Source organism: Tenrec ecaudatus, chromosome 17, assembly GCF_050624435.1.
Source record: "Tenrec ecaudatus isolate mTenEca1 chromosome 17, mTenEca1.hap1, whole genome shotgun sequence".
In the NCBI taxonomy this organism is placed as follows: Eukaryota; Metazoa; Chordata; class Mammalia; order Afrosoricida; family Tenrecidae; genus Tenrec; species Tenrec ecaudatus.
Window position 1 is genome coordinate 37,828,466 of NC_134546.1, and position 12,579 is coordinate 37,841,044.

Below are 12,579 nucleotides of genomic sequence, written 5' to 3' on the forward strand. Positions count from 1 at the left end.
TGAGGGCACACTAATGGAAACTGAAAAGCTATAAAAATGAACAGTGAGCTGCTGATATATGTGTTTGCATTCTGTCTGACCTCAGAGAGTTCATGGAAAAGCTGAAGCTACGAATTCCTTTGTGAATCTAGACGCTTGGAAATGATAGATCGCTGGTGGAACTCTGGTTAAGGCACATTGTCTGATAGACACTTAGGACCTGGAAATAATCTGGGGGCCAGGTTGCCCACTTTTAAGTACCCAAGAAGCACACAGTATTAAAACAAGAGTTGGAAACCACCCAAATTTCCACCAACTGATGAGTGGATTTAAAAAACGGTGGTATATCCATACAATGGAGTACTAACATCATCGCAGCATGGGAAGAATTGGAGGAAGTTATGCTAAGTGAAGTAAGGCGAGCACAAAGGGACAAAGGAGCCCACTGAGGCACGTTAAAAAATGCAAAGGGGAATAGGGAAAAAGCTACTGTATACATATACTCCTGGGGTGAGGTCCAGGTAATATGCCAGGGGCCAGACCCAATCCACAGATACATATGGCAGCCAACAAAAAAGGAGGGGAAAAGAAAGAAAATTTTAAAAAAGACATGGGTAGCAGGGGAAGAGGGTACTAACCCACCCAAGGGGAGGGTATTGTTTATATCTCCACAGGAGAAGGAGAGAGGGAACTGACTTCAACCTGGTGAGCCAAGAAGTGAATGAGACATAGCAGCACGAGGCAGGGAAGCAGTAAAGAGGTCTGCGGGAGGGGGGGGGGCAGCCCCATCCCAACTATGTGGACACCACTCCCTCCCCCAAAAGAATTCACTTCAGAGGCCAGCACTTAAGCTACAACTCAGGAAGAGGGGTCGGGGAATACTTTGGGGCCAGGGTGTGACACCCCCTCAGACTCCATGAAAAATACCCCTAAAGGTCAACAAACACACCAGGAATTATTTATAGGGTTTTTTTGTCATTGGTTTTTTTGCTTTTGTTTTCTTTTGTTCTGTCTTGTTTTTGTGCTTAGTATTGTCTCTGCATGTCTACCTAGATAAGATAGGCTGGATAAATAATCCAGGTAAGTAAACAATGGGACTGATGGTTTTGGTGGGGGTACATGGGAGAGGGGGCGGGAGGTAGGAAGGCAGTGGGTGTTAACAAACCCAGGGACAAGGTAACAAGTGATCTAAAATCGATGGTGAGGAGGGCGTTGGGTGCCTGGTAAGGCTTGATCAAGGGGAATATAGCTGAGAGGAATTATTCAAACCCCAATGAAGGCCAAACATGATAGTGGGACAACAGGAAAGTAAAAGGAAATAGAGGAAAGGACGAGGCGGCAAGGGGCACCCATAGAGGTCTAAATACAGGCATGTACATATGAAAATATATTTATATATAATGATAGAGACATAGATCTATGTATTTATATTTTTATATGTTAAGTATTAAGGCAGCAGATGGACATTGCACCTCAACTCAAGTACTCTCTTAACACAAGAACACTTTGTCTAATAACCTGGCATTCCATGATGCTCAGCTTCCCGACATGATCACTGAAGACAAAATGGGTGCATAAGCAAATGTGGTGAAGAAAGCTGATGGTGCCTGGCTATCAAATGATATAGTATCTGGGGTCTTAAAGTCTTTAAGATAAACAAGTGGCCACCTCGCTGAGAAGCAACAAAGTCTACAGGGAAGAAGCACACACGCCTGTGTGATCATGAAGCATCGCTGGGATCAGCCATCAAAGACACAGAACAAAAAAATCATATTAATGTGAATGCCATCTGTAGGCAATTGGATATCCTCATAAAGAAGGGTCACAAGAAAGGGACAAGCCAGTCAGGGTGCAGTGTAGCACTGATTAAACATACAACTTTCCTCTAGTTCCTTAGTGCCCCCCCCCACACACACTATCATGACCCCAATTCTACCTTACAAATCCGCCTAGACTAGAGGATGCACATGGGAACAGGTAAGAGCTGGAAACACAAGGAATCCAGTAAAGATAAACCCCTCAGGACCAATAATGAGAGTAGCGATATCAGGAGGGTAAAGGAAAGGTGGGGAGAGAAAGAGGGAACAGATCACAATGATCTACATATAACCCCCTCCCAGGGGGTCGGACAACAGAAAAGTGGGTGAAAGGAGACATGGGCCAGTGTAAGACATGAAAAAATAATAATAATTTATAAATTATCAAGGGCTCATAAGGGAAGGAGAGTTGGGGAGCGAGGTGGAAAATGAGGAAGTGATACCAAGGGTTCAAGAAGAAAGAAAATGTTTTGAGAATGATGGTGGCAACACAGATACAAATGTGCTTGACACAATGGATGGATGTACAGAGTGTGATAAGAGTTGTATGAGTCCCCAATAAAACGATTTAGAAAAAAAAAAAAAGAAAAGCAGTAGAAATTCCAAAGGTAGAAAACTTGCGATCTGGGAGAGTAAGGCAGTCCCGTACAGTTCCAGCTCTCACACGGTGCGCTGTACGTCCATTTTGGAAACATAATCCCACCTTGAAGGGGGGGGGTTACTTAAAATAGAAAGTTGTAAACTTTCACCTGTGGGATACTATTTTCTTATTTAATATATTGCTGGAGGATAAGGGAACGGAATCTAGGCAAAAGCCACCTTAATAACTGTCACAGGGCAGATGTTTCTGATTCCTACTCTATAATGACAAACATAAGGCTTCAAAAAGTTCGTGGAAAAATGAAATTGAAAGATAGGAGAATTTTCCCATGAACTTTTTAAAGCCCCCTCCTAATTAAGGGATTTGGTGTTGAAAAAATTTGAATGGGCAGTATAGATACCGTCCTTCTAATAGACCTAAGCGAAAGGTACATTTAAAATTCCCTACATCTTAACTGTGAACACTTGTAGCGGAGCAATGTCACCACTAAAGAGAGCGGCTTTTATTTTTTCCCCCAAACCTAAAAATGACCCCACAAATTCCCTGCGAATGCTCTTCCTTTAACAGTCACTCTCATTGTCCGTAGTAATGAGGAGCAAAGAAGGCCTGGATATAGAAAAATCCATGCACGTTCCCAAAAACCTCGTCCTGGATAATCATTTCATTCCCTCTCGTCAGCAAATGGTCTAACAAGAAACACACAAGAGGAGGAAGCGGGGCTGTTCCAAATCCTTCCAACCCTCCTGAGCATGTTCATTACCAAGGAGAGGTGTTAATGAGCATGGATGTATCTAAAAAATGGTCCACAGAGAAAAATATAACCAGTAAATCCAACTTGCTAAAATTGGGTTCTCAGGACCTGAGCAGGCCAGGCTGCGGCCCCATTCCCCATGTCCCACAGAACTCAACCCAGCCAGAACGGCAGCAGCCAGCCCGCACCTCAGAGGGTTTTCTTGGGAGGATCACCAAGCCACTTTGCAGCAAAGAAATCTTTAGGGGTCAGTTAGGGATATGTTGTCCTTCGACCACACTGGCTGCCTCTCTCCCTCTCTCTCTCCAGAAATAATGACAGGCATGTGTTTTTAAAATCAGCTCTCTCCTTTCTAAGGCAAGAACCAGAGTGCTGCCTTTTGGCATTTTAGCTCTTATTACACCTAAAGTATTTTAGGTTCTACTAATATTATAGCCTCTATCATTTTGTCCACTTACAATTCTTTCTTTTGACAATTCTCTTTTGTTGTATTTTTGTTGGTTCAACTACTCATAACCTAAATCAAAATGATTATTAAATTTGTACTCACGCACCTAGAGGTCCCAACTAAAAGGAAATTAATTCCATTCTACTATAGTTGTCCTGGAAGCCATTGGACCAAGTCTGAAAATTAAGCTGTCCAAGGAAATGAAAGGTGGACATAGACAAATATTTTCTAATGAATTTTCCCACTCCATACTCACTGTAGAAGGTTTGAACAAAAAGGCAAACAAGGAAAACCACGGTGCACACCAACCAAAAATGTTATCATGGTCAGTCACCTGCCAGCTTTTCCGCCTTAACGTAAATACACATCTCTATTTAAAATGCACATTGGTCTTATTCTGTATTAGCAACTTTGTTGCAGGTTTAAAATATTATATCAAAGGTGATTATATCTGTCATTAAAACTTCCTTGAAAGCTTATTTTTGAATGTTTGCATATTCTAACTGATTAATGAATTTACCATGACTCTTTTAGCTATTCTAATACTTACTTTCACTATTTTGCTAATATTGCAAATTTGTATATAATAGAAGCTTAGATTATGGCCTCAGAATATGTCCCTGGAGAGGACTACCCATTTAAGAGTGTACATTTTCTCATAGGTACTGACTGTTTGCTACAAAGACCAATGTATAAATCTATCAGTAGTATATGTGACTGACCATTTCATTGATATCTTACCTGTACAGGTTTTTAATCATTTTTCTCCATAGTTATTTGATTATCAGATTTAAATAATATCCTAATGTTTTATTTGGATTACCTTGATAGAGAAATCTGTATTTCATCTATGGTAAACAGTTTATATATTTTATAAAGTACTGATAACTGCTATCACATGAACAAACCTAAAAAGCATTATAACAAGTGAAAATTGCCAGTCACTAAAGACCAAAAATTGTATGGTTCCATTCATACGGAATGTTCAGAGTAGACAAGTCCATACAAGGAGAATTGTAGTTGCCAAAGCAGGGACAGGAGTGGGGAGAGAAGGCCTGGGCAGGGGGTGGCTGTGACAGGGAATTTATTTTGGTCACCTTGGCTGGGCAAGAGTTGTCAGTTAAGCTCCGTGATGTGATCTAACAGGATGTGATCAGCTCCCTGATGGGATCTGACATCATGCAATCAGCTCTGGGAGCAGCAAGCAGTTGTGGTGGAGTGCAGCCCCCTCGCTTAAGGCACAATCTTGCCTTTTCTACCCAGACTCCACAGGAAATCTGGGCCCACAATTGATGCCCATGGAGGCAGCAGTCAGGAGATCAAAAGACACAGTGCATTGAGCAAATCTGCTGCACAAGACCTCTTGAAGGTGTTGAAAAGAGAGGCTATTACTTTGAGGACGAAAGAGACACCAACACAATTTTTCCACTGTAGGTCTTCATTTATGAAAAATTAATCAAGTTTAAGAAGCATTTGCTGATGAAGATCAAGGACTGTAGCCTTCCGTATGGGTTACAACTTAGTGTAAAGAAAGCTAAAATACTCTCAACTGGACCAATAGATGACATGACAGACAGAGAAGAGATTGAAGTTGTCAAGGATTTCATCTTATAAAATTAGTTCTCAAGGAAGCAGGGGTCAAGAGATGAGAAAGATGAATTGCATTGGGCAAAATCTGCTATCCAAGACATATGTAGTCTTGATAAACAAGGATGTCACTCTGAAGGATAAGGTGCACCTGACCCAAGGCATAGTATTTTCAATTGCCTCACATGCATGTGAAAGTTGGACATTGACTAAGGACAACAAAAAAATGGATACATTTGAATTATGGAGGTGGTGAAGAATATGGAGGTACCATGGACTGCCAAAGAACCAACAGATCTGCCTTGGAAGAAGTATACCAGATTGCTCCGTAGAGGCAAGGATGGGGAGACTTCCTTTGGACACGCTATCAGGAGAGACCAGTCCCGGGGAAGGAGGTCATGATTGGTAGAGCAGAGGGGCAGTGAGAAAGGGGAAGGCTCTCAAGGAGGCGGACTGACACAGTGGCTGCAGCATGGGCTCAAATATTAGAATAATGGTGGGATTCTGCAGGACTATGCTATACACAGGGACACTATGAGCTGGAACCAACAGGAGGGCACCTATAACACAAGAAAGCTGGTCAGTTCTGCTAGATCTGGATTTTGCATGTGGTTCACCGACTTCCTACCATATTGTTTGTCAATCCCAAAAATCATCAGAGGACTGCCAACCTCTGGATTCGACTCTGAATCCAACACCGTGGTCTTCCTGCTGCTTCTTCCTACTAAATGGCTAGTCAGTCTTCAAAGATACAAAAATCAAGATTGGTCTCCAGCTTATCATCTGTGGCAGTTACATAATCTGTCGATTTGAGAAGGGGTGGAGTCTAGCCTGTCAATCAGTCCACAGCCAATGATGCCTCTGTGTGGGCATGGCCTTCTCCTGAGGATTCTGGAAATTCCTATCTTCCTCTTGGGAGGCAGGACACAGAGACTCTTTGCTGGTCTTCCTGTTGACAAGCCTTATGGAGTTACACTGACGCAGTCAGAGCCCTGGAACTGGAGGAGCCACATGGAGACCCATACCAGTGCTGAGATGCTTCTACCACCACTGGATCCACATGACTTACTTATAGACTAGTATTGGCATATGGGGTAATGTCAGATTCATGGACTTTACCTGGACTGGGCTGAGATGTTTTCTTAATATATAATTACTTTTTGATATAAAACTCTCTTACACACACGAGTGTTTCTCGATTTGTTTCTCTAGTCACCCCAGACTAACACACCATCTGACCCACAGACTTGAATCAGACTGGACTTTACGATCCTTGTATGAGCCATTTCTTGTTATAAATCTCATTCTCTATATATATATGTGTCACTGGTTTGCTTCTCTAGAGAACTCAGCCTAATACAGTGCTATGGATACAAGACTTTTTCATGAGACAGTGAAAATCAGATTATGCTAATGGTTTCACTGCCTGTCAACCTACTAAAAATCATTGCCTTACACACATCAAATGGGTGAAATGTAAGGTAGGTCATTATATTTCAATAAAGCTGGTTTGAAATGTAGGTGTCGATATACGGTGGTTGCCAATTGGTATCGGGCCGGTTTTGATCCATAGTAATCATCTGCACAACAGAACAGAACACTCCCCGGTCCTGTGCCAGCCTGGCAATTTTTTTGCTGACCACAGGTCCCAGATGTTTGTGTTTCCCTCGTATCTAATTGAGAGTCTGCTTCAGTATAGAATTATGGGCTCACAATACTTCCGTCACAATTTGGGAAGTGCTGTAGCGCACTTTTCTCTTCCACCATTCATTTTACCAGTAATAGAACTGATGTTAACCGGAATCTTCCCTTTGTAGATAAACCATGTTTGCTCTCTGGAAGCTTTTATTTATTTCTTCCTTGTTGCTGGTGTGCTGAAATTTCCTAAGATGATAACTGAATATAGGCCCTTTGCCATCCGTTTATTCTGCACTCCCTTGTCCTTTTGGAAAGACTTGTCTGTCTTTCATTTGGGTGCTGTCCTCCTATTATTTCTGATGATCACCCACTCTCTCCTCGCTTTTCCAGTCTTTTATTAGACTGATGGTAGAGATTAACACAGTTCCCGACATTTAGTGGCTTTTCGTATTTTCCACGCTTCTCAGTGGAGGATTATATTCTGAGGCCTTTCTGAGCCCAATCTTCAAGATACCCTATTTTCTGCAAATAATGTGCCAATAAGAGTAATGGATGTACGCATAGAATAATAATGGGTGGGAATAAAATGATCATGTTAAAAATCTCACGTGGTGGGCCCCTGCATGTCTTGTGACATTTCCTGAAATAAATTCTAGCCTTGTTCACCCTTATTCAATAATCCAAAGTGTTCCTTTCGATCATATTTGTATAATAAATATACCGTATATACCCAAATATAAGCCGACCCAAGTATAAGCCGAAGTATCTAATTATTACCTGGGAAATAAAAAAACTGAGTCGAGTGTAAGCCTAGGGTGGGAAATGTGAGATGTGAATTAACACAGAGGCCAGAGGGGAGAGTTGGAGCACGCAGCCACACACACATCCTTATCAGTTCAGCTGCCGGCTAAGTGAATCACTATGGAGCCGTCCACGTCTTAGGATGGCTCTGATTGGTTGGATGTGAGTAAACAAACATTCAAAGCCCTGCAGTGTCAGTGGGGCTTTGAATGAACAGCGGAGAAACGGCAATGACCCGCGAGATGTTACACCTCTTTGGGGTACCACTGACCTGTGTATAAGCCGAACCCCAGTTTTTCAGCACATTTTTTTGTGCTGAAAAACTCGGCTTATACACGAACATACATGGTGAGTCAAGAAACCATAGATCAAGTTTGGTTGTTATTGTTAAGTGCTGGGCGTTGTTGCATTGGTTCCGACTCATAACCAACCGAGATACAATAGAACAAAGTACTGCTTGATCTCGTGTCATCCTCAGTCTTACTGTTGCACTCATGGTTCCAGCCACTGTGGCCACTCATTACTGAGAGCATTCCTCTGTTTTGCCGACCCTTTTCCTTCACTAGGCACTGGTCCTTTCAGTTAAGCTGTTCAAAGCACATGAGGTGATGTCTTGCCATCATAGCTTTTAGGCCGCATTCTGGATGATTTTCTCAGTGTTACCTTTTGCTAAACTTATGTAGCCTGTACTCCACTATCAGTATGGCTGTCATTGTACACATAGTACTTGCAGCTCCACCTCCAGGCCCATATGCCATTCTGCTATGACCATGGTTCACTTTGTCAAGATTTACTACTGTCCCCAAATGCCCAACCTCACGAACTGACAATAAGAGAACTGCTGACTCCTATTACTATTACATAGTAACATCGAGCAGGAGATTTAGCTTATACTGAGTGATAACCAAAAAGACCCACCATAATCACATAGGAATGGGAAATTGGGAGTGGGGGAGGAAAAGGGCAAAGCACGTATTAAAGGCTTCTTTCCAAAGATCAAAACTTCATACTGGTTTGCACAAAGACCTAACACCCCATTGTTTCCCACTCTACCTGGCCTTGATTTTCATAGGAATGTTACAAAGAGAAGGCTTGCCAAATTAAGTTATTAGTCTGAATAATGTTTCAATAAGCTTTACCTCTCACTATAGTTGATTCTAAGTCTTAATCAATTAACAAGAGGAAAAGAAAAATTCCTTTCTCTTAATAACGCAGAACCCACCAACTGTTTACCTTTAATAATGGCAATCTACTCCAATTGACAATTACTAAGCCATATTTGAGTGCTGCTCCCTATGTTCATGGAGTTCATAAATTAAATGATTCACTTTGCTTTACCTGATACATTCCAACTCCAATGTGCTTCGGCTCAATTTTCACGAGCTCAGCTAATGGATCTTGTACACGCCTTGCTATGGAAACTGCAAATAACAGAACCAGAAAACAAGTAAGGCATAATGTAGGAAACAGTATCAGGATAATTACTTATATTCAAGCACAAAATCCCTTCCCTTATCCTCTCTTACACATACACACACCTATACACACACACACAAATAAAGGTGAAAGTTCTTTTTCTTTCACATAAAAAAGGAAATGTAATTTTTCAGAATTAATTACATTGCCAGATTCCTGGGATATTCTTGCACAAATAGATGGAAAGGATTATAGATCTAGAATTAAAAAAATGTTTGGTTGTTAAACTTATATAGTTACCTGTTGATTCTTTAAAATCAGCACAATGAGCGCTTTAAAATATTAGTAGATATTGCTTAATCCTGAAAATTACATCTATTTGTACATCAAATATATTTATGGGGACTGGGTCCTGATCAATTCAAACTCAAACTCACCACCATCAAGTCAATTCTGACTCAAAGCCACCTTACTGAACAGGGCAGAACTGCCCCTATGGATTTCCGAGGTTACAAATCTCTACAGAAGGAGAAAGACATGCGGGGAGTGCTTCTCCCATAAAGGGTTACTCTCGGAAACCCAAAGGGGGCAGTTCTACCCTGTCCTATAGGGTCATCACGAGTCTGCATCGACTCGATGGGAAATATTTATAGACACAGAACACCTCATCTTTCTTCCGCTAAGTGGCTGGTGGGCTCCAACTCACAGTCCACGTTGCTATGAGGGCTCCTTTGACTCTAGACAGCAAGGAATACGCGAAGGAAACATTTCCTAATGCAACCGGAGATCAACTCACTCACCGAGTGAACCCACTTGCACTACTTGAATATGAGGGCAATTTGACCCTGTGAAATGATCTTTAATAGTCCTTCATGGTGGACTCCTAATACAGTTCCTAATCACATCCCTTGACCATTACAATTCATGCTTAAGAAACGTGATGGCTGACTTCAAACATTCCTATATCTATCTAATGATTTCACTCGGTCATCATGTATTATTGTAATGCAGGAGATTATTTACTATGGCTTTTAGGCATAGCCTTTGTTAGTCCTACCAAATGACTTTCCTTTCCCTGCCGAGTCTACATAAGAAGTTGGGGAAGATATGATTGGCTTATATGATTCAACGGCCAGTGGTTATTCAGAGTTGGGAGTACTATCCTGTTGGGTATAAAAGGAGGCATCTCAGAAGCAGGAGGTGGGGATCTCACTACCAGCAGGAGCTGAAGCCAGAGCATGAGTCAGAATAGTGGATTTCCCAGCTCACAGAACAAATAAAGCTGAGTGCTTTGGGGCAAGAGTCTGGCCTATCGAGGAAGGTAACTCTGGGCACATTAAGAGACCTGCAGCTTCTGAACCACTGAACTGGAGACTTTGATTTGGGGCTTATAAAGTCTTAGTATTCTCTATTTTACCTAGTTGGGTTCTCATATCCATTATAATGTCTACACAGAAGTCACGAGAACATTCATGATTAAAGGGTTTATTATGGAAGTGAACAATTTGTAATGCCAGTGAGCAACACTCAGGGCTGTTCACCAGGCTATGTTACAAAGTACTGGCAAGCCTACTAATAAATGCTTTGTGGGCATTTGTTAGAGGGCACACCACTCTGCTATAAGCCTAAACCTCAAGTTCCTTGGGTCACCAAACCCAGCTCCTGAACTAAATGCCAAGAGGTACCCCACCCCAGAAAGCAGCCCAAAGGTCCTCAAACTCCACTTCCCTAGCAAGTCCAACTTCCCCAATTCAGTGTCCAGAGGCAACCTACTCCGTAAACAAGCCTTCTGCATAAAAACACTCAGCTGTACTTGTTCGGTGGGTTGGGAAAGCCCATCACTCTGTTCCATGCTCTGGCTCCTGCTCCACTGGTGGTGCAGCTGTCCTCTGGATCCAGGAGGTTCACTGCATGGTATCTCAGATCCACAGGACAAACTACCCCTGACCCTTGCTGGTAGTGGGATTCTTCCATCTGCTTCTCAGAGGGCTCATCTAATACACAGCAGGATGGCATTCCAGGGAATACTATCCTATCTTCCGCCAACTTCTTACCAGTTCCATGCAGGGAAAAGTGGTTTGGTGGGATTTGGAAACTTCAGCTAGAAAAGCCACATTATTTACTGCTCATAGAGGAATGGAATGCTCTGCAGGCATTTACAGGGAGTGCTAAGAAAGCTATAATGCTGCCTGAGCAAGGCAGAGGCCATACCAAGAGGCAGAGAGCCAGAGAAAGGCCTGCCTGTGGGCACAGCAGAGAAGTTGTCCTCACTGAACAACTGTATCCTGAGCATTCTCACCTCAACTGTAAATCATTAATTTCCCTAAAAATCCCTTAATTGTGAGCAGCATTGGTGAATTCTACATGGCCACTGCAAGGCATTAGAGAGCCCAGCTGAAAAGCAGAGCAGTGGGAGGGGCAGTAGCTGTCAGAATCGGAGGAAGGTTGGCGAGTGAGACAAGACCGACCTCTGCCTGTGGCGACAGGGAGGTCAGATGTGGCCCCCAAGCAGATTCCTCAACTGCTATCAGTATATTTTTTCCAAATGTGAAAGTGTTATATTTACTTAAATTGGCAAAGTAGGCTAAGCTGGGAAAGACACATTCCTTATTGTGTTTAAGTATACTGCTGAAAGCAACCTTTTGTTTCTAAGTGCGTTTCCTTGGGTCCTTCTGTAGGAATGGCTTCTATTTCCTATACACATGAAAGTGAGTGCGACCTACTCATATAGAAGGTTGGATGGATTGTAAATTAATACAGTGAGACCATTCAGACCATCACAGGAAACCATGTGCTGTATTCACGTTCAGCTGTGCAAGGTCTGGCAACAGAAGCCACCTCTTGCAAGTGACTAGCAGATTCTCCAGTCACTTGATTTGCATCACCGCTCATTACAGATAATGACTCCGGCGAACATCAAGTTCACTGCACAGTCATTCAAGTCTCTGCCAGATGCTGTATTATTACGCATCACACAGTGACAACAGCAGCTCCCAAAGCAAGCTGAGAGCAACAGGCTGGTGCCACACCATCTGCCCGGATCTCTCTCAGCGTGCTGGGCATCCCTCGACCATCGTCACATGCACCATCCTTGTCAAAAATCACAAGGGGCTAATTAGAATATACTCAGCGGGTTGGGAGAGAAGGGCTCTCCTTCAGGGAGCTACACTGATGACGAACTGGTGGAAATTACAGCCCCACCAGAGAAATGCCAGATGCTCTCTTAAGAAAATAGGATCTCTTCATCCTAGGCTTTAAATGTATCCGGAGAAGTCAAGAAGTATTGCTTTAAGATCAGAGGCCTTCATTAAATAAACACATCAACCTGTGGGGCTACTAGTGCTCGCCACATAGTCCATCTAGAGCCATTCACTTCGAAAGGTGGCGTCTCCTTCTTGCTAATCTTTCCCAGAAGACTTCTGCAATCTCCAACTGACACCTCATCCAAAGGGCCGCTTTAGCTTCCTAGAGGGACTCAAATCACATTCCTTTTCAATGAAAGTTTGGGAAACAAAAAGAAGGCTGAAGGAGCAAGATCGGG

At 42.6% G+C, this 12,579-nt stretch overlaps 1 protein-coding gene across 2 annotated transcripts in view; it reads right to left on the reverse strand.

Annotated features, from left to right (window-relative positions):
* Window positions 1–12,579, reverse strand: part of SRBD1 (S1 RNA binding domain 1) — a 263,620-nt gene that overhangs the window by 108,923 nt on the left and 142,118 nt on the right. For both annotated transcript variants that reach the window (XM_075535621.1, XM_075535620.1), the window contains exon 16: window positions 8,961–9,043. In XM_075535621.1, the coding sequence (XP_075391736.1) occupies window positions 8,961–9,043 (83 nt within the window). The remainder of the gene's footprint in view (window positions 1–8,960; window positions 9,044–12,579) is intronic.